At 34.7% G+C, this 26,521-nt stretch overlaps 1 protein-coding gene across 3 annotated transcripts in view; it reads right to left on the bottom strand.

The window, feature by feature from the left end:
- Positions 1-405: 405 nt before the first annotated feature.
- Positions 406-26,521, bottom strand: part of LOC114347172 (probable cytochrome P450 6a13) — a 152,453-nt gene continuing 126,337 nt past the window's right edge. For all 3 annotated transcript variants that reach the window (XM_050649929.1, XM_050649930.1, XM_028298186.2), the window contains exons 3-8: positions 21,325-21,558; positions 11,620-11,803; positions 10,547-10,716; positions 10,282-10,480; positions 3,644-3,895; positions 406-637 (exon numbers count right to left, since the gene is read on the bottom strand). In XM_050649929.1, coding sequence (XP_050505886.1) covers positions 474-637; positions 3,644-3,895; positions 10,282-10,480; positions 10,547-10,716; positions 11,620-11,803; positions 21,325-21,558 — 1,203 coding nt within the window. In that variant the 3' untranslated portion in view covers positions 406-473. The remainder of the gene's footprint in view (positions 638-3,643; positions 3,896-10,281; positions 10,481-10,546; positions 10,717-11,619; positions 11,804-21,324; positions 21,559-26,521) is intronic.

The raw sequence follows: 26,521 nt of genomic DNA, 5'->3' as shown, positions 1-26,521 counted from the left end.
GCAGAAATTAGAGAGGAATAACCTTGCTTCTTCTTCTTCAGGTACCATCTCCGCTACGGAGGTTGGCAATTATCATAACTATTTTAATTTTTGAGGCAGTAGCCCTAAATAGTTGTTTCGAGCTGCATCCAAACCATTCCCTCAGGTTTTTCAGCCATGAAATTCGTCTTCTTCCGATGCTTTTTGCAGCGTGACACAAAAAGGGATCAACAGCGGCGCATTTGACGTACGAATTTGGCGGCAATGGGAAAGTCACGTGGTCGATAAACCCAACGTCATTGGATAAACCTAGCCGATTAGAAAGATATGCCTACCCTAAATACAAACACTTTTCTCTGTCTAACTGGAGGAACAATTTTAAATTGCAGCGCCAGTCTAGGTATTGATGAAATGAAACAAAACTAATAAGTCTTACAAACTATTTTATTATTACTAAAATCATAAACCAATCACTAATAAATTGTTAAAATTCATTATATTGGTTCTGCTTGCAGATAAAGAGTTTCTCGTGACTGTAATATAAATAAATCTGGATCAATTTGTATGGGCATCTTGGTACTTGGACTAATTGTCAATTTAAATCTCCGTATAATCTCGATAATACCTATTTTGCTTTGCATGTATCCAAATCTTAATCCTGTAAAAAAAAAGAAATGTTAATATATGTAGATAAAAATGTTAAATATTTGTACTTTTTTGTTTGTTTTCTATAGTTAAATCGTAAATTTCATTCAAAGTAAACACTTACTTTGCGCTGAAACAAATCAAAAACGCTAGCAATATTAGTCAAATTGACTACAAGTCAAATTAATCAAAGTAAGGTGTACACTTTCAAGTGTAAGTCAAGTCAAAACTGAGACAGCAATCTACTCATCAGATTATACAACAGTCTACAAACTAACTTTATATATATGTAATAATTGCGTCGTCTGCAGAACTGGGTGATACAGTAGCGATCAACAGGTAGGCAAAACGCGTTCCAAGATTGCGGCTGTAATTTTGAATATTTTTTCGAGATATTTGGCACACGTATTCGTAATATAATAAAGAATGGCGGTACAGAGCCTAATTTGAAAAATTTATTAATATGTGGAAATTACTCTGTAATTAAATACAATATTAAAAAAACGAGCCTGTACCGCCATTAAGAAGAACAAAAAAATATACTTTCTTCAAATAAACTTTTTTATCCGATGCCTAGATTTTGTGTTATTTTGGAACTACTAATGAAATAAAAAATTTTAGTAGTTCCAAAATGACACAAAATCTAGGCTTCGGATAAAAAAGTTTATTTGAAGAAAGTGTATTTTTTTGTTCTTCTTAATGTCGGTACAGACTCGATTTTTTAATATTGTATTTAATTACAGAATAATTTCCACATATTAATATATTTTTCAAATTGGGCTCTGTACCGCGATTCTTTATTAGATTACGAATATGTGTGCCAAATATCTCGAAAAAATATTCAAAATTACAGCCGCAATCTTGGAACGCGTTTTCGCTACCTGTTGATCGCTACTGTAAAAAATTAAAAAATATATCATTACAGCTTCCCTCAGCGTAATAATGGCATTAATCCAACTCTTATCCTTCCTGGGCTGTAAATTGACCTCCACGTGGTGGTAGGCTGAATAATTATTGTTCTTAGTCCCTAATAATATGAGGGGAGTACGACCGATGAAACCAAGAACAGTCCAAATAATCCAACTCTTATCCTTCCTGGGGGGTAAATTGACCTCCACGTAGTGGTAGGCCGAATAATTGGTCTTGGTCCCCAATAATATGAGGGGAGTACGACCGATGAAACCAAAAAAATTCCAAATAATCGAACTCTTATCCTTCCTGGGCTGTAAATTGACTTCCACGTGGTGGTAGGCCAAATAATTGGTCTTGGTCTTGGTCTTGGTCACTAATAATATGAGTTGGGCAACGCGGTGGTAGACCTAATAATTGGTCTTGGTCTTGCTCCTTAATAATATAAGGGGAGTACGACCGATAAAACCAAGAAGAGTCCAGATAATCCAACTCTTATCCTTTCTGGGCTGTAAATTGACTTCCACGTAGTGATAGGCCGAATAATTGGCTTTGGTCTTGGTCACCAATAATATGAGTTGGGCAACGTGGTGGTAGACCGAATAATTGGTCTTGGTCTTGCTCCTTAATAATATAAGGGAAGTACAACCAATGTAACCAAAAACAGTCCAAATAATCGAACTCTTATCCTTCCTGCGCTGTAAATTGACTTCCACGTAGTGGTAGGCCAAATAATTGGTCTTGGTCTTGGTCACTAATAATATGAGTTGGGCAACGTGGTGGTAGGCCGAATAATTGGTCTTGGTCTTGCTCCTTAATAATGTAAGGGGAGTACGACCGATAAAACCAAGAACAATCCAGATAATCCAACTCTTATCCTTCCTGGTCTGTAAATTGACCTCCACGTGGTGGTAGGCCGAATAATTGGTCTTGGTCTTGCTCCTTAATAATATGAGGGGAGTATGACCGATGAAACCAAGAGCAGTCCAAATAATCCAACTTTTATCCTTCCTGTGCTGTAAATTGACCTCCAGTTGGTGGTAGGCCGAATAATTGGAATTGGTCCCTAATAATATGAGGGGAGTACGACCGATGAAACCATGAACAGTCCAAATAGCGTCCGGCGTCGGTGCACCGGGTGGCCGCCGGACGCTTAAAGGCGCAGTAATAATTCCCAATTGCTGCGCCTTCCTTCCAAAAAACCCTCTTCTGATTGTACCCTGATATCCTGAAGAAAATTTGAAGGTCTTCAGGTACTCACTGTTATCGAAAGATATATCAGATCTGAATCCAAGTACAATCATCGAAGTAACACCTATTCAATCCATCTTTTATTCTTTTTATTTCCCAACAGTTTATTGTAAGCAGCTACAGCTGAAGAACACCAGGCGGTATACGAGCGTTGCACGAGAAAACCTTGACAAATCAAGAAGGGTACACCATGATAAAAAATTGGCAATACCTTCTTATGAGCCAACGTGGATACCTGGTAACCATTCGGGGTGATAAATGTCTTAGCTGGATAAACTAAAAGCCAAGTCTAAGCTAGACCTTTGTTCTTCCCAACGGGTGGGGACATATATGAATGCGAAACAACAGAGTAGTTTTAATAAAACAAAACACAAGGAAAACGATGACAATCTACACGAGGGCAAGGAGTGGAAATAGGTTAAATAACTGGTGGAATCTCCGATTTTAGGATGGAGAGACTCCGTAGGTAGATCATCTACGAGGACTGAGAGAACGGGAGGATCAGAAAAAAGTAAGGGACCGAGGAGAAAAAGAGGAAGAATATGGATGACTCAGGGGGCCGTTGAAGAGAGGAAATAAAGGGAAGAGCTAGGAGCATTAAGAAAGACGGTGGAAGAGGTCCTAAAGAAATCGAAGGCACTCCTTAACATGACAATAAAAGGAGAACGTGAAAACCAAGGTTGAAATTAGGACTGCTATAACGATCCCACACATGTCAAAGTCACTACCGATGAAAATGGAAAACTACAAGGAAAAAACTGATCCTAAAGAACTGTCCAGAATTTACGAAAAAAGCAAAAATACTAAAGAGAAATTACAGGACTGCTGCAAGAAATATATTAAGATATAATATACTTACCTATACAGTTTCGAGGTCCTTCTCCAAACGGCAAGTTCGAGTACGGAACAATATTATTCTTATTTTCAGGACTAAATCTGTCGGGGTCAAACGTCAGAGGATCTTTAAAGAATTCAGGATCTCTCTGTATACTAAATATCGGTATCACACAAGTTACACCCCTTTCTACAACCATATTCGAGTTTTTAAATGTGTAATCTTTTACACACTTCCTCTGAAGATTTGAAACTACTGGATACAACCTTAAAGTTTCTGGAAATAAAAAGAAAATAATATTAAATTTGCCACAAACTTTCATTCTGATTGGCAACACATTTGCATATGCTATTTCAATTATTATACTTTATTGAACAATATATAGGACAACTTTTAAAGTCTTGTTTACGTGCAAATGGAAAACTATTCTTCCTCTTCTTACTGCCTCCTCTCCTTTCAAAGGTTGGTGACCCAAATGGCAATTGCAGCTTTGGAAACTGCTGCACTAAAGATTTCTGTGTATGAGCTGTCAAACCATCCTCTCATGTCTTTCAGCCACGAGTTCTGGCGTCCACCTACTGACCTTTTGTCCTGCACTTTACCTTCCAATATGATTTAGAGTAATTCATATCATTCACATCTCAACACAAGACCCAAGTATTGTATTTTCCTGTCTTTGATTTCTTCTAAAAGTGCCTATCTTCTGGAGATGTTGGCGACCACATTGACCCATCTTATTGTATTTACGGCAGCTCGAAATAGATCAGTTGACGTTAGACCAGTCCACTTCCTAAGATTGGCCAGCCAGGATATACGTCTACGTCCAGGGCCTCTCCTACCCTCAATCTTGCCTTGTAGAATCAACTATAGCAGTCGGTATTTTTCATTACGCATAATGTGGCCGAAGTAAGCCAATTTTCTGTTCATTACGGTGTTAATTATTTATTTGTCTTTTCTTAGCCTCTGGAGAATAGTTATATTAGTTGTGTGGTGTATATATGAGACCCTCAGCATACGTCGGTAGCACCATATTACAAACGCCTCTAACCGTTTTATGGCATCTTCTGTCAGGCTCCAGCTTTCAACTCCGTAGAGGAGGACACTAAAGACGTAACATCTAAGAATTCTTATGCTTATATTGATACTTAAAGACAAGTTGCACAGAATTTTCCTAAGACTCTTAAAAGAGCTTCTGGCTTTTTCAATATGATTTTTTATTTCGTAGCTATGATCCCGAGTATCCTTAATGTTGCAGCCCAGATAGCATATTTTCTGTACTCTCTCTAGAGATGTATTCTTCTTCTTCTTGACTGGCTTTACAACTCGGGGTGAGTCTTCGCCGCATCCACTATGGCCCTCCATCGTCTGCGATCTTGCGCTTCGATTTGCCATTGTTGTACCTCAATCCTAGATAGATCGGTTTCAACATCATCCTTCCATCTTTTTCTGGGACGGCCCACTGATCTTCTACCGTCTGGTCTCTCGAAGAACACTGCCTTTAGCACTCTGTCTTCCTCTGATCTTACTACATGACCTGCCCATCTTATCCGATTAGCTTTTATATGTCTGACGATGTTTTCAGTACCATATAGAGTCACCAATTCAGCATTGCGGCGCCTTCTCCACTCTCCTGTCAATTCATCTCTTTGAGGACCAAATATCATTCTGAGGACTTTCCTTTCAAATATCAGCAATTTATTTATTTCTCGCTGATGTAGAGTCCATGTTTCACTCCCATATGTAACAACTGGGCGAATAATTGACATGTACAGTCTTAATTTAGATTGTCTTTTCAGCAGCTTAGATCTTAATAATGATGATAGGGAGTATAATGCTCTATTTCCCGCAGCTATTCTTGCTGAGACCTCTTTTTCTATGTGATTGTCCTCTGTGATTACTGCTCCCAGATATTTAAACTCTTTTACTACTTCAAAGTTGTGGTCATTAATAGTTACGTTCTGTCTAACTCTTGGTCTTGGATTTTTGGTCACCAGCATATATTTCGTCTTCTCTTCATTTATTCGAAGGCCCAGGTTACCTGTTTCCTCCTCGAGCTGTGAAAACACCTCTCTTACGTCTCTTGTAGAATGAGCGACTGCATCTAGATCATGAGATGTATTGTTTACGGTAATTTGGACGTTTATGTTGGTGTTTTTACTAACAATAATTATTATTTTTGTCTTCTTAGACATTTGTCTAATTTAGTTTTAGGCCGTATTTGTTACATGTTTCTACAACATTATCCATGACCCTTTGGAGCCCCTGCTAACTATCTGCCAGCAATACTGTATCGTCTGCATATCTAATATTATTTATAAGTTATCCATTTACTGCAATACCGTCTTCTGATTCGTCCAAGGCCTCTGTAAAGATGTTTTCAGAGTATATGTTAAATAATGCTATGTTAAATATGTTAAATAATGCAATTTCAGTAAAGTCAGTCAGTAAAGTGACACTTTATCGAACGAGTCTGATATTACGAGCAGAGGAACAGACGCGTTCGATAAAGAGTATAGAGGTGGTGCGTACAAAATTGTATCGTCAATCATAAAAACATTAACACTTACTTACAACTTTGAGGAAATTTTTTTAATTTTAGACGAAATAAAAATTTCGTATGACAGTAATGACAGTCATCACAGATTGATGACTTTTGCCTGATGGCCGGTTTTGATGTTTAATCGATATTTATCAATATTGTATACTAGGTCTGGATCCCGCGTATGAAAAAAAAGTTGATTAATAGCAAGCTGAAAATTTGTTAATAGTTTAAGGGTGTCTAGTCGGACAAACTTTGATATATGGGAACACTGGAACAGGGAAAGTTTTAATTGTGGAACAGGTTAAAAATTTGGAACGGTCAGACCACGAAAACGGCACATGTATTTTGTCCGACAGAACAGACTTAAACTCTTCGAACAGAGGCTAAACTCTCATGCAAAAATCAGACTGCTATTTATCACCAAATGGGCGTTTTAATGAGTGGAACATGCAGCATATGTCAAATGACAGGAATTATGACAGGTGATAAATAGCAGTCTGATTTTTGCATGAGAGTTTAATCTCTGTTCGGAGAGTTTAAGTCTGTTCTGTCGGACAAAATAAATGTGCCGTTTTCGTGGTGTGACCGTTCCAAATTTTTAACCTGTTCCACAATTAAAACTGCCCCTGTTCCAGGGTTCCCATATATCAAAGTTTATCCGACTAGACACCCTTAAGCTATTAACAAATTTTCAGCTTGCTATTAATAAATTTTTTTTTCATACGCGGGATCCAGACCTATACCTACCTAATTACTAAATCTGTAAAGTTTTGATTTATTTTGTATGAATATAATTGAGAAACACTACAGAATTTTACTTTTTGACATAAATTTGATTAATAATAAGATAAATTTTGTACAATATTTTTCATAATTAAAGTAAATAAATTTTAATTTCACTCAAATAAATAATCGATTGCTGCCATTGACCACTTACATTCAATCTCGGTTAATTTGATTAATTATCGCGGCAGGTAAAGTAACATTCTTCTTTCAATACATCAAAGTGTTACTTTACTGTCGAAAATGAGGGCAAATGAGTACAATAATGAATGATTTTAGTGACGTTTGGCGATAAACAATGATTTTAAACAAATTCGCAAAAATACACACACCGGCAAAATTAGCCGAACACCTTAAAAATGGGACATGTTTGATGTCTCGAGTTTCCTAAACCACTGATCCGATTTTGGTGATTCTAGTATGTTATAGCCTTATTATTTAAGAATATCGTTGTAATAATATTGTTGCTAGACAGGTAAATATCATTTTATACCGAGTGTACAAATCATGCTGTGTTTTTTCTTAAAGTTTGGAACACCCTGTGGAATATTCTAGCACATGTAAAATATTAAAATTAACACTCGATTGTAGATTTAGGTTTTCTCAACATTTTTCTTTTTGATTCATTTACTTATGTGTGATAATAAAAAAGTTATGTGCGTTAATAACTATCCTTGTTTTCATCAATAAATCCTCATAGTAGGGGAGGAAAGTATACTAAATTTGCAGTTACTCGAGCTTTATGGGAACCTATTGGATTGTGAAGAGTATGTGCTAAAATCAGAAAAAGGTTAAATTTTCCATAAAGTGGGGAACTTTTCATTTTTTAATTTAATTTTCCATTTGAAACAATCATTTTTCTCCGATTATAGCGCTATATATCCATAATTAGAAAAAATGTGTCGAATAAAAGTTGCTTATTTTTACGTAAAGAATCCAAATCTGCAATAAAAATTGGGGGCTCCTATTTTAGATTTTAAATTAAATCCCCCACCTCACCTCCGTGGGGGTTCGTGACACGCCACGGTGAGGGGAGGGGGTAAATTAAAAATTTTAAATACGAACCCTGCGATATTTTGCGAAATGAACATCAGATCGTAAAACTGCAAAATACACCTATTCAATATTTTTCAAAAATCTACCGAATGGCACCAAACACGATCCCGACGGAGGTGGGTTGGGGGGTTACTTTAAAATCTTAAATAGGAGACATCTTTACAAACTGCAAATTTAGCATACTTTCCTCCCCTACGATGAGGATTTATTGATAAAAAACATGGCTAGTTGTTAAAGCACATAACTTTTTTATTTTCCAACATAAGCAAGTTAATCAAAAAAGAAAATGTTAAGAAAGCCTACAATCGAGTTTTAATTTTAAAATATTATATATACTAGAATATTCCACAGGGTGTTCCGAACTTTAAGAAAAAAAAGACAGTATTATTGTAACACCCGGTATAAAATGACATGTACCTGTCTAGCAACAGTATTATTACACCGATATTCTTAACTAATAAGGCTATAACTTACTAAAAGAATCACTCAAATCGGACAACAGGTTTAGGAAATTCGAGACATCAAACATGTTCCATTTTTAAGGTGTTCGGCTAATTATGCCGGTGTGTGTAATTTTTTCACTTCGTACAAATTTTTTTTTAGATCCGTTGTGCCTTTTTTTGAAAAACGCCAAAATAACCATTTTCGAGATTTAATAACTCGGTTAAAGATAATTATTGTGAAAGTCGAGCGAGCGGCCGTGGAGTAACGGCATAATCGCTGGCCTCATACGCCAGTGCACGTGGGTTCGAGCCCTGCTAATGACAAACCATTTTCATTTCCAATAATGACACGCGCCGTCTCACCGTGCCTCGGAGAGCACGTTAAGCCGTCGATCCCCCTGGGCTAGTGTACATCGTCACTAGTTACTTGAAACAGGGTTAAAGATGTAATTGGCGCCGGAACTGTCCGAAAGGCAAAAATGCCATACGATATTATATATTATGAAAGTCAGAAACTAAAAAAAAATCAAAGATTAAAGCTACCTCTATAAGATCCTGAAGAAATTTTTGTCATTATTTCATTAATAAGATATTATTTTTAATTATCAACAATGAGCGCTAACCGTGTATTGAGGCGGCCGTCAATGTGAGTGCGAGTGAGATTCACCATTGGACGGCTGGAATGGTGCATCTCTTTAGCACTCACCATTGACGACCGCCTAATACGCACTTAGCGCTCATTGTTAATAATTAAAGATAAAGCTTAGTAATAAAATAGTGACAAAAATTTCTGCTGGATCTTGTAGAGGGGGCTATAAACTTTGATTTGGTCGCTTTCTGACTTTCATAATAATGGATTTTAACCGAGTTATTAAGCCTTAAAAATGGATATTTTCGCATTTTTCAAATTTTAAATCGCGTATAACTCGACAACAATCAATTTTAGAGAAAAATCACAAAATACCTTTTTCGCTCAGAATAACCCAAATGATTTAAAAAAAAATTGTTCGAAGTGAAAAAATTATTTTTGTGAATTTGTCTAAAAAAATTGTTTAAACAATTTATCGATCAAGGTACTGCCTGGCACCCAGTAGATTTGTTATAAGGACCTCTTTTTGAGTAAGTTTGTGCAAAAAATTCGAATCGGAGTAATTTACCTAACGGGGCGACGATACAGTCTAGACTAATTTGAACATATTCAGTAACATTTAATTTCTAGAATCGGCTGTTTGTGAGAATCAGAATCAACTTTTACTAAATGGCATTGGGAAGAGTATACTTTTCCTAGTTGGAGTCTACTTTTACTAGTAAATGTTGAATATAAATCTTCATTTTATATTTATAATCAACTTTTACTGAAACCAGCCGTTACTCCAACTAGTTGGAGTCAACTCCAACTGGATAATCAACTTGAACTGTAACACATACATCATTTTCGACGTCTAATAACAAATAATGAAGTTATGTTCTTTGATATACGGGGTTTAGTTCACGTGAAATGTGTACTAAACATTTCACATTGAAGCATTGCTTATCACATTAGTATAGTGGGAAGGAGGCTATAGTGGTGGGGAAAAAGATAAATTAAAAAAAAGTGCAAAATAAAGATGTTGTACCAACTTGGAACTTAATTGCCAGATATCGTAGGACGATATTCACTCGTCAAGACTCTTGGAACTTAATTGCCAGATATCGTAGGACGACAGCTCAAAGAAACATATCCAGCCAGGATATCTACATAGTTTGTGTCCTGGACCTGCTGTGAGGTTGTTCATGAAGTTTGTAAAAAATTTGAAAGTGGAGATTCGTTACTGTAGGTATAAAACATCTGCACTAACCATCAATGACTTGTTGAAGGTACTTCATTTCGTTGATGGACTCGTAAGTTAGTTCTTTTTTGTCGTTTAAAGCTGTGTTAATTTCGTCTCGAAGTCTGTCTTGCAATTCTGGATGTTTCGCTAACTCATATAAAGCAAATGTCATTGTCGACGATGATGTTTCAAAACCTGCCACAAAGAAGATGCCGACTTGAGCTATCTGTAAAATATAAATAGTCCTGTAGTACCTACATGTATATAAGTAATATATCTATTTCTCTCTTACCACTTGATCGAACGTTAGATGATTTGGACCATCCTCTGGTTGATCTAATAAGTTTATCATCAACTGAAGAAAATCTTCCCTTCTTACGTTATTTTTTCTTCTATAATCAACTGTTGAACCAATTATATTGACGAAAAATTGGCGTTGTTCCTTTTTCACGCCTTGAATTCCTACAACAGAATTGTTTAAGTCCACAAATAAACTCAATCATTTAGTAGCAAAATGTTAGACGACCTTGCAATGCCAGTTTTGCCATTGATTATTCCTCATCTATATTTTATAGTACCTAGTACGCATTAATTAACTTTTTTCTATTATAAAACATTCTGACGTTTTTTTTACAGGTAGCTGTAGCTTCCTCCGTGGATGTATTAGTTCCAGTAACTCTGGAATAGGGATGAACTCGAGCCGAGCCGAGCAGAGGTTTTGACAAGCTTGAGCTCGGCTTGAACTTCGAGCTGCTCGTGTCGGCTCGGCTCGAATATTGCGAGTCGAGCCGAGCCGAATTCGGCTCGAATTGATTCCATAATTTACGGACACGCTGTACCTATATTGTAAATAAATCTTTGTAGTCTGAATTACTTATTCTCAAACAAAAGTATCAGTAGTAGCAGAAATAAATGAATTAGAAAGAGTATTAGAGTATTTGCTAAAATATTGACAAGCTCGTCAAGGAAGGCTTGGCTCGTTTCGAGTTCAGCTCGACTCGGCTCGAAAAAATTTTGATTCGAGCTCGAAGCTCGGTTCGTCAAACCGAGCTAAGCACGAGCTAGTGACCATCCCTACTCTGGAACATCAGAGTCTTTTAACATTTTGCCACAAAATGGACGCATTGCTCCTATAGTGATCCTTTCCCGGATTAATTCTTTCCTATTCTAACTTGGCTGCACCGTACTGATGACGACCATAGTCATAAATACGTATTTACGGATGCCTTCCACCCTTTTTATCTATTTCCCTTTTTATGCACGTTTTGAGTTTTGCCATTAGGTAATTATTCCTTATCTATGTTTATACTAGTACTTACTCGCTTTAACTAAATTCTTTGAATTCCAATACAAATTAAAACATACCTAATTTTAAAGCTAGCTCCGGAGCATAATTCATCACCGATACTTTAGCTGAAAGTAATACATCCTTAAAACTGAAGTACGACTTTCCTATATTTCTGAATTTGCTTTCTTTATCTGTAAAACAGTTACTGTCGAGCCCTAATGCGCAAGATACTATCACATCTGTGGTAAACATGGCCAAACACTGCAAAATTAAAAAAAGGATAAGACATTTAATAAAAATTGGAATATAATGCAGTATTATTATTTTTTTTTATTCAGAACAAAGCTGCATCCTCCCAAAGGATATTAGCGACATAACGGTTATAGTTTACAATGTACCTATACAAATTAGTAATATAACAATAGTAATACCTAGTACTTACATGATTAAATTTTGTACAACATATTGATACAATATATGTAAGTATATGTATAACCTATTAGTTTTCTGTAATCAAAGTTCTTTCCCAGTAACGTTTGCAAGCTGTTCGAGATGACATATAGACGTCTTTTAATAGTATATTTAGGATAATCAATTATGAAATGACCTGTACTGTCTGCTACATTACAAACGGAACATTTTGGAGCTTCGCTGTTTGTAAATAGGTGTGCGTACTATGGCCCAGTCTCAGACGTGTTGAGATTATTTTTGATTTTCTGTTTATTGCTGTCGGTTGCCACGGAGAAATGTCACTTTTAATCAGTGTTAGTTTCGAAACAGAATTTTGCCACTCCCGGTTCCACGCACTTAACACTTTATTTTTGAAAAAGGATTTTAAATCACTTGCCACACTCCGATGTTCGACCTCCGATTCGTCATTACCAATAGCATCGCGAGCACTTACATGTGAATGTTATTTTTTACTTAATTGAGAAGTGTCACTGTCAGAGTCAGAAATTTCTCTACCAAGCTGAGCATACATTTTCTTCTTAATAGACGTTAATTTGCGCTTTATACTTCTATCTTTTAAGTGGGATATACTTTTGTGAAAATATCAGTTAGACTGACGTAATCTTTTGTATATTCTTGAATGATACTCAAGGGATCAGCAGAACCGGTAATGTTAGTTAGAAGCATATCCAGTTGGTTATAATCAAGAACGAAAGATGGAGAATGATTTTCAATAAACGTTTAGCGGGTTCTAGTAGCAGTGATACAGAGTTATGATGTATTCCACGAATATACGACTGTTTTAGATTATCGAGACAACGAATATTTGAGTGGCAACATAAGAAGTACGAAAGTATTTTGATCTAATAATTACTCCAATAAACAACAATATAATTTGCAATTTACTTTCGTTCTTCATATTTTGCACAGTAAAATATTCGTTGTCGCGATAATCCAAGAGTGTCATATATCCGTGGAATGGGGTATACTACTACTTTCTGTTGAAATAGTTTTAGTTTTGATTTTTTGCCGAATTTTAGGCTCAAGGAACAACTTGCATTCTGCTGAAGAAGACTCGATTTCAGGTGAAGTTATATCATCAACGGTGCGCTTATGAGAGTTGGATTCTTGAGCAATGTTTATTATCATGGTTGTTGGGTTTGAATCGTGGGATGCTAACATTGGTTCTTCTAAAAGTTGATATACATGTTGGGAATCTGCATTGCTGGGAACGTGGGAGATTAAAATTGCTTCTGATAGTGTATGTGTTGTTGCGAAACTGCATTATCTAGGCTGGGTAAAGATTTTTCATTATTTAAATGTTGATCTTCTAGAACTGTTGATTCGGAACACTGAGATGCCTTGTGGCCACGCTTCTTGCAATTGTAGCAGACCAAACCATCTTGTGATATGAAAATCCTATCCAGAGGTATTATCAAACTCAAGTAAAAATTATTCCGGAAGTGTTAAATTGTGGGGACTGATGTATATTTGTCTCCTGAATATGGTTACCTGAATATCGTTATATTCAGGTAAGGTGGCACTAATTTTAAGGAATATCATAGGTGAAGCCGGTACTAAACCAATATTTTGTAATTCGTTGATAAGTATTTCATGAGGTATGGAGGGGCATAGGTTGGAGAGGACAATCCTCTCTGCTGGTGTTATTAATTTCCTAGCTCGAACAATTTCGCCTTGAATTTCAATGTATCCTCTGTTGGTCGTGAAATTTTCTACCAGTTGTTTGCTAGATAGGTACATACAGATGCGATTGTTAGACAGTCGAGAGCAGAATATAATATTTTTGGGTTGGATTATATTTCCCAGGGGGATAAGGTATTCTTGGAGTTTGGTGTTGTCTAGTACATCAAAAATGATCGCATGCTCTTTAGACGGAAACTGAAGTTTTGATGTTGTTAAAGAATATGTTTGTGAGACATTTTGTTGATATTGAATATTGGATTGCATTGTGGTAACATTATTTTCCATTGTTAATTAATTTCATTAAACACTCTTTGTCAATAAAAAGGGTCCGACCCTGACCACCTGCAAAAACAGGGTCTGTATCAAGACAGGTGTAATGGCAGCTATGTACGCTTGTACGCATTTGATCCCGCTTGGCGGAGCTAGTGTAGTTGGAGGTCAACGTTTTGACAATTCGTGAAGTTTGTGTATTATGGTGTTTTTGATGACGATTTAACAAATAATAAATTATGGCCGAAAAATACGGATCTTGGGCTGTTTGTGCGTTGAAAAACGAATTGAGGAGAAGAAATGTGAGAGTACTGGAAAAAAGGAAGCCCTTATCGAATGATAAACTATATTAATCATCGTCTCAATGTTTTATTTCTATTGCTGAGGGTATAGATCTGAGGGTATTTATTTGGTATTGACTCACTCCCCCCACTAGTCTAGTGTGTATATGATATCTGCCTTACTTTTTTATCACTTTAAAATTCAAAAATAAGTACGCTCAGCATTAATTTTTGTGTTTATCTCATTTAAAAATGTGATATTTTCAAAATATGGTTTAAACATGGGTTGAGTGCAGTTGATTCTGCAATGTTGCCTTATTTAAAAAAAAAATATAGTTCCTTATAGAAATATATGGGTCTGGATCCCGCGTATGAAACAAAAGTTGATTAATAGCAAGCTGAAAATTTGTTAATAGCTTAAGGGTGTCTAGTCGGATAAACTTTGATATATGGGAACACTGGAACAGGGGCAGTTTTAATTGTGGAACAGGTTAAAAATTTGGAACGGTCAGACCACGAAAACGGCACATTTATTTTGTCCGAACAGAGATTAAACTCTCATGCAAAAATCAGACTGCTATTTATCACCTGTCATAATTCCTGTCATTTGACATATTCTACATATTCCACTCATTAAAACGCCCATTTGGTGAAAAATAGCAGTCTGATTTTTGCATGAGAGTTTAATCTCTGTTCGGAGAGTTTAAGTCTGTTCTGTCGGACAAAATACATGTGCCGTTTTCGTGGTCTGACCGTTCCAAATTTTTAACCTGTTCCACAATTAAAACTTCCCCTGTTCCAGTGTTCCCATATATCAAAGTTATATTGGAAGTAAAATCTTTAGTCGCGCATGGCGACCGCGCAATGTTCTCAGTCGCTTTTGCCCCACTCGCTCATTGCCAGTCGCATAGAAACAGGAAAAACCCGCATCCACCACTGGTGAATTACCAATTGCGTACTGCCGATATTACTTCTTGAGATCAAAGTGCCGACATGGAAGAGGTTTTACTGTCCACTGTCCCTCTTTATACTGTGTCACTGATAACGAGAAATTGTTCATAATATAATTAACAAACTATCCCAATATATTAAATTCATAACGTTTTTAAAAAGAAATTAATTAAATCTTGTACACTTACAGTTATCGACTATAATTAGGCACAAATTCACAATTTATTACTTTGTTTTATCGCTTAAAAATAACAATTTTACGGAGCCCGTGTTAGGAACAACATTACTTATCTCCATGCAGGGCCGAACCGCAGTATTATTTTTACTATGCAGTAAACACCGAGAAAACTAAAGTGATGGTAGTAGTAGTAACAAAAAACAACACAAAAATAAACATTAACATTGAAGGAAATGTAATCGAACAGATAGAAGTATTCAAGTACTTAGGGATAAGTTTGAATAATAAAGGAACACAAGTAGACGAGATTGGTGCCAGTGCCAGAATAAACTCAGCAACTAGAATATATTATATCATGCACTATACAATAACTTCTTGAACAGAAAAGAAATAACAACAAAAACTACAATTATAGTATACCAAACAGTGTACCAACCTGCATTAACCGATACACGACAATTAGACCGAACTCATTAGACCGAAAAGCACTTTACCGAAACCTCACTAGACCGAAATGGTAAATAAATTTAAAAAGTTTGCAGTAAATTATGCTAAGATTTTGTATATCTGTCTTTTTGTTTATTGTATTTTTTGTATTATCTTAAATATAGACTGTGTAAATTTTTACTCTGTACAGTCTGATATGAAATGATTTTTATCCGTTAAACAAATTAGTGAAGGTAAAAATAAATTAAGGGTAGAGTGACGTTAACACCATTTTAATTGTTTATAATAACCATCCAAATAACATTTAGTTGTAATTACATTAGTCTTATCTCTTTTACTGCGACAACTAAAAAGAACTAAGCCGTATTAATCATGGAGCAGAAAACTGGTTAGTTGACGAAAGACAAACAAAGCGACTGCAAGCAAGTGAAATGAAATACTTGAGGAAAGTGATGGGTGTTAGAAGAACAGGCAGAAGAAGAAAAGAAGACATTAGATAAGGACTAGGAACGAAATCACTAAAGGTTAAAGTAGAAGAAAAGAAACTGAAATGGTGGGGACACATTATCAGAATGAACGAAACTAGACAGATGAAGAAGATATAGAAAGCGAGAAAAATAGGGAAAAACCGTAGAGGACGACCAAGAAAACATGGAACAAAAGCATAAACGTGATTCTCGAAGAAAGAGGGAAGACATGGAGTGAGGCAAAGGAACAGGCTAGAGATAGAAAAGAGTGGCGTAAATTTGTAGACAAAATTTAAGAGAGCTTGTACACCTCGACACCTACGGGTATAAGAAGTTTCCGATTATGTATGTATGGTTGGAATCTGAAAAAATTCACGAGGTGGCCCGATTCGATGCTTCGGGGTGAGATAGACAGAGGTTGAAGAGAACGCGCCAAATCCGAAGCGAATTCAGATCAGTTTCACGAAGACCACAGAAACTCAAAAAAGCACGCGGTCCAAACTCAAATATGAGCGTGCTGATGAAAGCGTTGTTTGGTTTAATTTGTTACCCTGGCAATAAAGAATTGTAGTTACCAGATTAGAGTACGGGATTCGTATAATGATTTGTGTTCTTTCGTGACTGGCTAGGGGAAATGGTCCATTTTTGTAAAGGATTTGAAACTGGAGGCTCTTACGACCCAAAACGAATCGAATGTTTGAAGATATAGTAACATGGTTTGAGATGGTTATTATGGCTTCCGGTGTATGCCTAGTCATTCAAGATCTGAAGTAACGCAAAATAGGATACTGTCTTTCCCCCTTATCTGTTCTTCTTCTTTTTCACAACCGTCTTCGCCACTCCTAGCGTAGATTGGAAATCATTATGGCCATTGCGACTTTGTTAGCAGCGTGCCTAAAAAGTTCAATCGAACTACACCCGAACCATTTACGTAGATTTCGAAGCCACGATATTTTTCTTCTTCCCACACTTCTTTCGCCCTTAATTTTGCGCTGCATGATATTTCTTAAAAGTTCGTACTTGTCACCCCTCATAATGCACCCCAAGTATTCCATCTCATTTATAATTTCGCATCTTTTGTCTAAAGTTTGGAGTACTTGCGTGTTAGTGACGTGGTCCATCCATGATATTTTGAGAATGCGCCTATAACACCACATCTCGAATGCTTCGATGTTTTTTATGGTTGACTGTTTTAGTGTCCAAGCCTTATTAACTCCATATAACAGGGTGTAAAAAAGACATAACACCGCAGCATTCGTATTCGTAACTTTATATTGATATCACGATTGCAAAAGAGTTTGCGCATTATATTAAAGACTTATCTAGCAATTTCTATTCTGCATTTAATCTCTTTTGTTTGATCAGTATCGTCTGTGATCCAAGCACCTAGATATTTATAACAGGACACACGCTCAATCGTTGTATTGTCTATTACAAGATTAGCTCTGATGTTCTTTGATTTCGCGATTACCATAAATTTAGTTTTTTTCAAATTAATTTTCAAGCCGTTACTGTTACAGTATATATTGAGACTTTGAACGAGATGTTGTAGTTCTACTAGCGTTCCCGATAGGAGAACCGTATCGTCGGCATACCTTATATTGTTGATCGTCTCACAATTTATTATCAGACCAATATCTTCTTCCGCGAGTGCTTGTTGACAGATGGCTTCACTATACAGATTAAATAAAATAGGCGATAAGATACATCCCTGTCGGACTCCTCACGGATTTGAATTTCTTCTGTTAGCCTACACTCAACCTTCACATTTGCTGTTTGATTCCAATATAGCTCGAATATCTCGGCTGTCTATATTTTTGTTGGACTTGCCTTAGTGGTTCATGCTGTACTTTGTCAAAGGCCTTTTCGAAATCAATAAAACAGGTGTAAATTTCTTGGTTCATGTCTAAGCATCTTTGTGAGAGAACGTTCATTGCAAACAGAGCTTCCCTTGTACCCAGCCCTTTTCTGAATCCTATCTGAGTGTTACTGATGTCTACGTCTAATTTCCTATAGATCCTATTATGGATTATTTTTAAGAATAGTTTCAGAGCGTGACTCATCAAAGCTATCGTACGATATTCGTTGCATTCCTTTGTATTTGCCTTTTTTGGAAGTACATAGTATAAAGGTCGAACGGAGCCATTCCTTAGGTATTATTCCAGTTCTATATATTGTGTTAAATATTTATCAAAAATCCACAAGGAAAAAATTTTCCTGTAGTTGGCTGTATACCATGTAAATCAAAAAATAGTAAATCCTTTATAAAAGGTATATATTTAAAATCCCTAAAAAGGGCTACATCGCAATCACATAACTAGTTTTCGACTGGTTTACCAGTCATCATCAGTGCTTACGTGAAGTTTACATGCTAACCACCAAGATATAGTTTAACAAAACTATGTGGATCAAAGCCCCGTATAAGTGGTCCGTTAAGGAAACATCAGTTAAAAATGCCAATTAAAGCATGGATGTTTAAACTATTTTAATATTATGCCCCAGGTAACATCTGAGCTGTGGTGTGACTTGAGTACATGGTGAAAGTCTGGCAGAAAATTTTGACCCACATATTTTTGTTAAACTATATCTTGGTGGTTAGCATGTAAACTTCACGTAAGCACTGATGATGACTGGTAAACCAGTCGAAAACTAGTTATGTGATTGTGATGTAGCCCTTTTTAGGGATTTTAAATATATACCTTTTATAAAGGTCTTGAATGGGTTGCATGTGAGAGTTCATTTTAAATGAAGTAAAAGTCAGACTTACTCTCAATCTTTATTATAACTTCCGACGACCGGTTTCGCTCTTTAAAATTTGTAGAGCATCTTCAGGTCAAAGGTAACAAGTTACAAAATGCTACAAATAAACAAAAACCAGAGTTAGGACATTGTCTGGTTGTAAAAGATGCTAAAGATCCATAAGATCAAGCCAATGTTGAATAACATACATAAAAGTAGCGAAATAGCATACCAATGCACATGCATGCAATAATGGGGGGTGGTAAAACTTCCCCCAAGCGCACAAACATGTGCAGAAGTATGCTATATATAATCATGCAATTATAACGTGTCGTACTTACATTCGGATACAAGGTGCTACCAACTCAGTATTCATTATCATGATGTTTCTGTTAAAGATATGTTAACGGGATATGGTGGAATAGACGGAGGATGCAGCAAAGGTAAACAAATTTATGGGATTTAGGAATTCTTGAGGGTGATGAGATAGTTGGTGTAAGTCAACCAACAAATCTGTGCCTGTTATAATGTTTGTGTAGATCAAATTAGTGAATGACATATATACAATTTTAATGTGTGTTGATTTTAAAGATTTTGTTTTAATTTTATATATATTTATATATTAAAGAATTCTATTTATTAGTATATGTAAGATTGACAACGTTTGGATCACAAATGTAGCGAGTATTTATTGTGTATGTCAGAACTGGATGCGCAGTTGCAAACTGAATATTTAAGGTCCGTACTTGATCTTTGACGAGTTCTGCTGTAGGATTATTGTTCGCATAAGAGTAGGTAGATCGAAAGCTTCAAATTGTAGTTAAAATGATATATTAGCAGTCATATAATAAAAAGCAATAAAAGTAAAAATGTGAATGTGAATTAAAATGTGAATTAAAACAACAATGTAGGTAAATAAAACATTATAAATTAAAGGGTGGAGAATTGGAATAGAAAGTAAATAGGAATATAAATGTAGTAAGAAGTAATTGGTTGTGAATGGCAACTATGTTTTAAGTTATATAAGCTATGGATAGATATTAATAATCTATAGATATTTAATATCTATCCTTAGCTTATATCACTAGATTAATAATATAGATATAAGGATAGATTATTAATATCTATCCTTAGCTTATATCACTTAAAACATAGTTGCCATTCACAACCAATTACTTCTTACTACATTTATATTCCTATTTACTTTCTATTCCAATTCTCCACCCTTTAATTTATAATGTTTTATTTACCTACATTGTTGTTTTAATTCACATTTTAATTCACATTCACATTTTTACTTTTATTGCTTTTTATTATATGACTGCTAATATAGCATTTTAACTACAATTTGAAGCTTTCGATCTACCTACTCTTATGCGAACAATAATCCTACACGAGCAGTACTCGTCAAAGATCAAGTACGGACCTTAAATATTCAGTTTGCAACTGCACATCCAGTTCTGACATATACAATAAGTACTCGCTACATTTGTGATCCAAACGTTGTCAATTAAAACAAAATCTTTAAAATCAACACACATTAAAATTGTATATATGTCATTCACTAATTTGATCTACACAAACATTATAACAGGCACATATTTGTTGGTTGACTTACACCAACTATCTCATCACCCTCAAGAATTCCTAAATCCCATAAATTTGTTTACCTTTGCTGCATCCTCCGTCTATTCCACCATATCCCGTTAACATAACTTTAAGAGAAACACCATGATAATGAATACTGAGTTGGTAGCACCTTGTATCCGAATGTAAGTACGACACGTTATAATTGCATGATTATATATAGCATACTTCTGCACATGTTTGTGCGCTTGGGGGAAGTCTTACCACCCCCCCATGATTGCATGTATGTGCATTGGTATGCTATTTCGCTACTTTTATGTATGTTATTCAACATTGGCTTGATCTTATGGATCTTTAGCATCTTTTACAACCAGACAATATCCTAACTCTGGTTTTTGTTTATTTGTAGCATTTTGTAACTTGTTACCTTTGACCTGAAGATGCTCTACAAATTTTAAAGAGCGAAACCGGTCGTCGGAAGTTATAATAAAGATTGAGAGTAAGTCTGACTTTTACTTCACTTTTATAAAGGATTTACTATTTTTTTTAATATTTATCAGTTATCAGTTACCTTATCTGTTAGTAGTTACCTATCAATTAGCCCCAACCCCCTTCGGAGTAAGCATCCCTATTGTTACACTACTTATAACAGAAGGTAAAATCATGAAACATATAAAAATGTATAAGAGTTTTATGGATAAGATTAACCTCTCTAATATCGATGTCTTGTTTCTTTTCGGCCAATTGTTCCATGAATTTCGTCATTTGTCCACATGCGTGGGTTATAAGAGGAAACATCATTTTCATTTTTCCTGTCGTGAATGTAGGGGTTAGTTTTGTTCGAATATTTTTCCAATTTGTTTCGTCCACTACGAAGAGACTTTCTGATATCTTATCATGCTTGACGTAATAAAATCCTCTGTCTACGAAGTTACTGAAGTCCTGAAAAAGAAGAAATATTATTACTTAAAATTTAGCGGAAAATTTTTTGAAGTTATACTTCTTTAGGTACGAGGGTAAAAATTTTGATTTTACTGGGCGCATGCGCACACCGACAGTATGGTATAAACGTTATACGGGATCTGATTGGGTGTTAAAATTATCTGTCAATAATTGTTCAATATGGAGATTTTGGATAAACCAATTAATGTTGTGTATATTCATATTAGTTTTTATTGTTGTGATGGCAGAGAAAAAGTTTATAATTGTAGTGACTTTTTAAATAGTTTTTAAAAGCGACAAGTACATAATAATTGTAAATGTTTCAGTATCCTAATAAAAAATTTCATAGGTACCTACACCTAATTAAAAAATTTAAAAAGAACCTACTAAAATACATAGTATGTAATGCTTTGATTTACATAATTTGATTACCATCAAAATTTCTATCAATATTCACCTAATATATTGTTTTCTTCCTCTATGTTTTGTTGTCATCCTCAATGGTGCTATAGCCCTATGAGAGAGCCTCGACCTTCCCAAGTCTATTACGCCAGTCAGTCCTATCCATTGCCAATCATTATCAGTTTGCTGCGCCTATTTTTCTCCCATCCTCATCTACACCATCTTTCCATCTAAGTTTTGGCCTACCCTTGTTTTGTTGTACATATTTTAATATTTCAATTCTAAATAATTTGATTTAATTCAGAACTGTCAAAAGTTTAAATCGTTTAGTTAGTTGAGATTTGCACATGATGACGCATGGTCTCCGTCATTCACGTTTAAGGTGAATGAATTTCAATACTAACTGCGCTGATAAGCGGGTTCGAACCCCAATAGAAACTTTTATTTTTTTATTTTTTGAAGTTATACTTCTTTAGGCGCGATTGGGAGTGAATTTTTATTTTACTGGGCGCATGCGCACACCGACAGTATGGTATTAGTCGTTATACGGGATCTGATTGGGTGTTGAAATGATCTGTCAATAATTGTTCAATATGGAGGTTATCGGTAAACAAAAATGTTGTATATATTAGTTTTTATTGTTGTAAGGACAGAAATAAAATCAAATTTATAATTGTAGTGACTTTTTAAATAGTTTTGAAAAGCCACAGGTACGCAATTCTAAATGTTTCAGTTGTATTGCAATAAAAAATTATCTTTATACCTATTTGGAAAATGTAAAAAAATAATGTACTTACCTATTAGTAGGCAATGCTTTAATTTACATAATCTGATTTCGAACAAACTTTCTACAAATCTTCTACAAATCAAACTAATAATTTGATTAAATTCATATAAATAAACAAAATGTCAAAAAGTGTATGGTGTAAACGTTCAGTTGGTGTATATTCCCATATGACATATAGGTACGCGAAGGTGGCGCAGTGGGAAATCGCTTTGACTTTCGTTCGGCAGGATCGACGGGAAGCGGGTTCGAGCCCCATTGCAAGTCATTATTTTTTTTATTTTTTTTATACATTTTATGATTGTAAGTATATTATTATTTAATTTTTTTCAGAAAATACGTATTTAATTAAAATTTTTGGCAACAATTATTATTCAGAAATCATTTCTTTGTGGCATTTTTCAATGTATTTGTGTGTGTTTTATTCTTTTATTTTTTTAATTTTTGGTATTGTTTTAATAAAAATTTTTGGAAAGTTGTAAGTATTAAAATTAGTTTAATATTTAAATTAAATATAAATAAACTGTTTAAAATATATTGATTTCGTTGAAATCATATAATAGAAGTATAACTTCTTACGTGCGTACAGAGTACACACATTATTTTTTTATACATTTTATGATTGTAAGTATATTTATTATATAATTTTATTTTCAGAAAATACGTATTTAGTTAAAATTATTGTTCAGAAATCATTTGTGGCATTTTTCAATGTGTTTGTGTGTGTTTTATTCTTTTATTCTTTTAATTTTTGGCACTGTTTTAATAAAAAATTTTGAGAAGTAGTAAGTATAAATTAGTTTAATATTTAAATAAAATATAAATCAACTGTTTAAAGTATATTAATTTCGTTGAAATCATATAATAGAAGTATAACTTCTTACGGCGTACAAAGTACACACACATTCTTTTTTTCTATTGAAAACAATTGACCGATACAATAGTGGCGGCTCGTGGCCTTAGAACCAGGGTCGGCAAGATTTTTTTGTCTCCTCATACAGGTATACCATCTAATTAAAAGGCTTAAATCATCATAGGAGATCTTTTTGTTTTTTTTTGTTTGGTTTACTTGACATTCTCTCTTGTGTCATAGTGTTTCGACAATATGTTTTGATTATTTTGAGACAAGAGAAATCCCGTTCATTTGAGGCACAAGTTAGCGGTAATAAGAGAATTTATGAACAGTTTGTTGTAGTGAATTGCAGTACTTACTATATAAAATTATACATATTTGCAGGTCAAAAATTGGCAAATCTTCAAACTTCCAAAAACGAGTATCTATTTGCATAATAGCAGGTATCCAAAATTTCAAAATATAGATACTTGTTTTTCGAGATATGTATCATGCCTTTGGCTTTTTTGGGGTGTTTCGAAAATATCAAGCGAATCCAAAACGTCATTGCGTATATATTGGAAAATAATCATTACGAAAATCTCTGAGATTTTGCAACAGCTTTCTTATTTTATTTTTGGAATAAATAATGACAATTGACTGATTTTGAACAACAATGAATATCAAATGGGTTTGGGTAAACACTTTCTTAAAAATATTTAAAAGAATATTAAAAGAGTAATCATTTAATAAAGTTCTCAAACCGATTGCTTCACGTATCGAGATATCACCGCTTTCAAAATCGTCGCCTTCGATAATAAAATAAAAAACTTCCAAAAAGCTGTTCACGAAAATCTGCTACAGTGAAAACTAACCGAGATTTAAAATTTCATCGCGTCTGACAAACTGTTTGCATTTTTTTCGAAACAAATTGTTCTAAAACAGTAGTTCGTTTAGGCGAGCTAAAATGGTAAGAAAAGACGATATTCTTTAATTTTTTTACACGTATCCTGCAAAACTATATTCATTCTATGCGCATGACAGTGAGTAAATATTCTTTTGCCTGGAGACCATTCAATTCACCGGACATCACGGCAGCGCCGTCGTAAATTTGCCTTACCAATTTATTTTTGATATCCAAAAATTTTAATCTGTCCTTTAAAACACCAAAAATATATTCTGCCTTATTGCTTTTACTGACGTCTGTAAAACCTAAAAACCTCTCATAAATATTACTACGTAACGCCTATCGAGCAACAATTGATAGTTGTGAATGACATGATAATCAGAAGTTTCATCTACTTCTAGCGAAAAGCAAATGGTTTTCAGAATCTCAGATTCAATAACGTTATTCAAAATGTAACTAATTGATTATATTAGTTCATTCTGTACTGTTTTAGACGCCGCTAAATATCTCTGAATCAGAAAAAAAATTGGAAAATTTCAAATCGTATTTCTTAAACAATTTTATTATTTCTCTAAAATTACTTTCATTTAACGAATGCTCCTATTCATCATGTCCCGTAAATGATAATTCCTGACAACTTAAAAAAATTACAATATGTCAATTATTACTGACAACTTAAAGAAATTACAATATGTCAATTAAACAACGTAAAACGGCGTGATTATTTTTTACAATTTCTGCCGATGCTTCGAAATTAAACAGATTTAAATGTGCCGTACCTGCCGCTTAATGCCTACGGAGAGAAAATATACGTTTGGTTGCTCTTCGACTCGTATTTTGTTGAGTTTTAGTTACGTGTAAATCGTCAAGCTCGAGATGAGCTGGGGTCGGCTTGCCGAAAACAGTCAGATAAATGGCTCGGATCATTCATTTTTTGAAAAGTCTCTTATGCGCAGGGATCACTTAACGCTCGGATTGGCCGAATCCTTTAAAAAACCATGAATAAAATTCAGTCTGTATTATCTGACAGATTTTTTTTATTTCACAGATACAAATGACATCAACTCTGATTAAATTAAATATTAAAAAATACATATCTATAAATGTATGGATCGGCACTGCCGACCCTGCCGACTCTGACCGGCGCCACTGAGATACAAACAGCTTGATTAACAAACAAAACAACGCAAATAAGAACAAACTAAGGACTTGAATTTTTCTATAAAAATCATATGTATTGAAATATTACAATAATTATAATTTATTTCGTACATCCCGTTCAAAAATGTATTAACTCAAAAAATTTCATTTTTGTGTTTGCACTTGCATTGGAAAATGTATTATGCCTTTACTTTTTCTAAAGAAAACTGTAATATTGAAGCCTTAAAAATTCTTTAGTAGATGAAGCGAAACGATATGTCACAATTCAAAGACGCCTAGCGGCCAAAGCCGAAACGAGCCGCCTAGCGGCGAGTTTCGTATAAAGTATAGAGTACGAACATCATAATGATAATTAAATGAAAGTTGTATACACGATTTTTTCTATGATCATTCACAACAAAAAATATATTCAAAGGGCCTAGCCGGGTAAGATGATGAAAAGTGCCCCCAACTCGATTTGAATTCCATATAGATCACCGTTTAGCATATATAGTGAAACTAACTTTCTGAAATTTTTAGCCTCCTAGGTGGACATGTGACCCACCTAGAGCCTAATTAGGCTTTTTATGTTTTTATTTTTTATCTCAGCCGCATCGAGAACTAGTGAAAAATTTTAAATCAAAGAGTTGTAAGTTTTAAAAAGTTCTGTCCGAAAAAATTTTTTTTTTAATTTTTGGCGGCAAATTTAAATTTTAGAACGATTTTAAAATTTTAAATGAGTATAAAAAAATAACTAAGACATTCGTTTTCACGAAAAAAATATATAACGTGTATTTTTGCCTAATGTTTCACCCTGAATTTTTTAAAATTTTTAAAATTGGTGAAACGCACCTTTAAAATTAAAAAACCGCATTTTTCGGGTTTTTTTTTTCGTTTT

The sequence above is a fragment of the Diabrotica virgifera genome, chromosome 4 (assembly GCF_917563875.1).
Source record: "Diabrotica virgifera virgifera chromosome 4, PGI_DIABVI_V3a".
Lineage (NCBI taxonomy): Eukaryota > Metazoa > Arthropoda > Insecta > Coleoptera > Chrysomelidae > Diabrotica > Diabrotica virgifera.
Note: the sequence above shows the minus strand (reverse complement) of the source record. Positions and strands in the feature narration are given on the sequence as shown.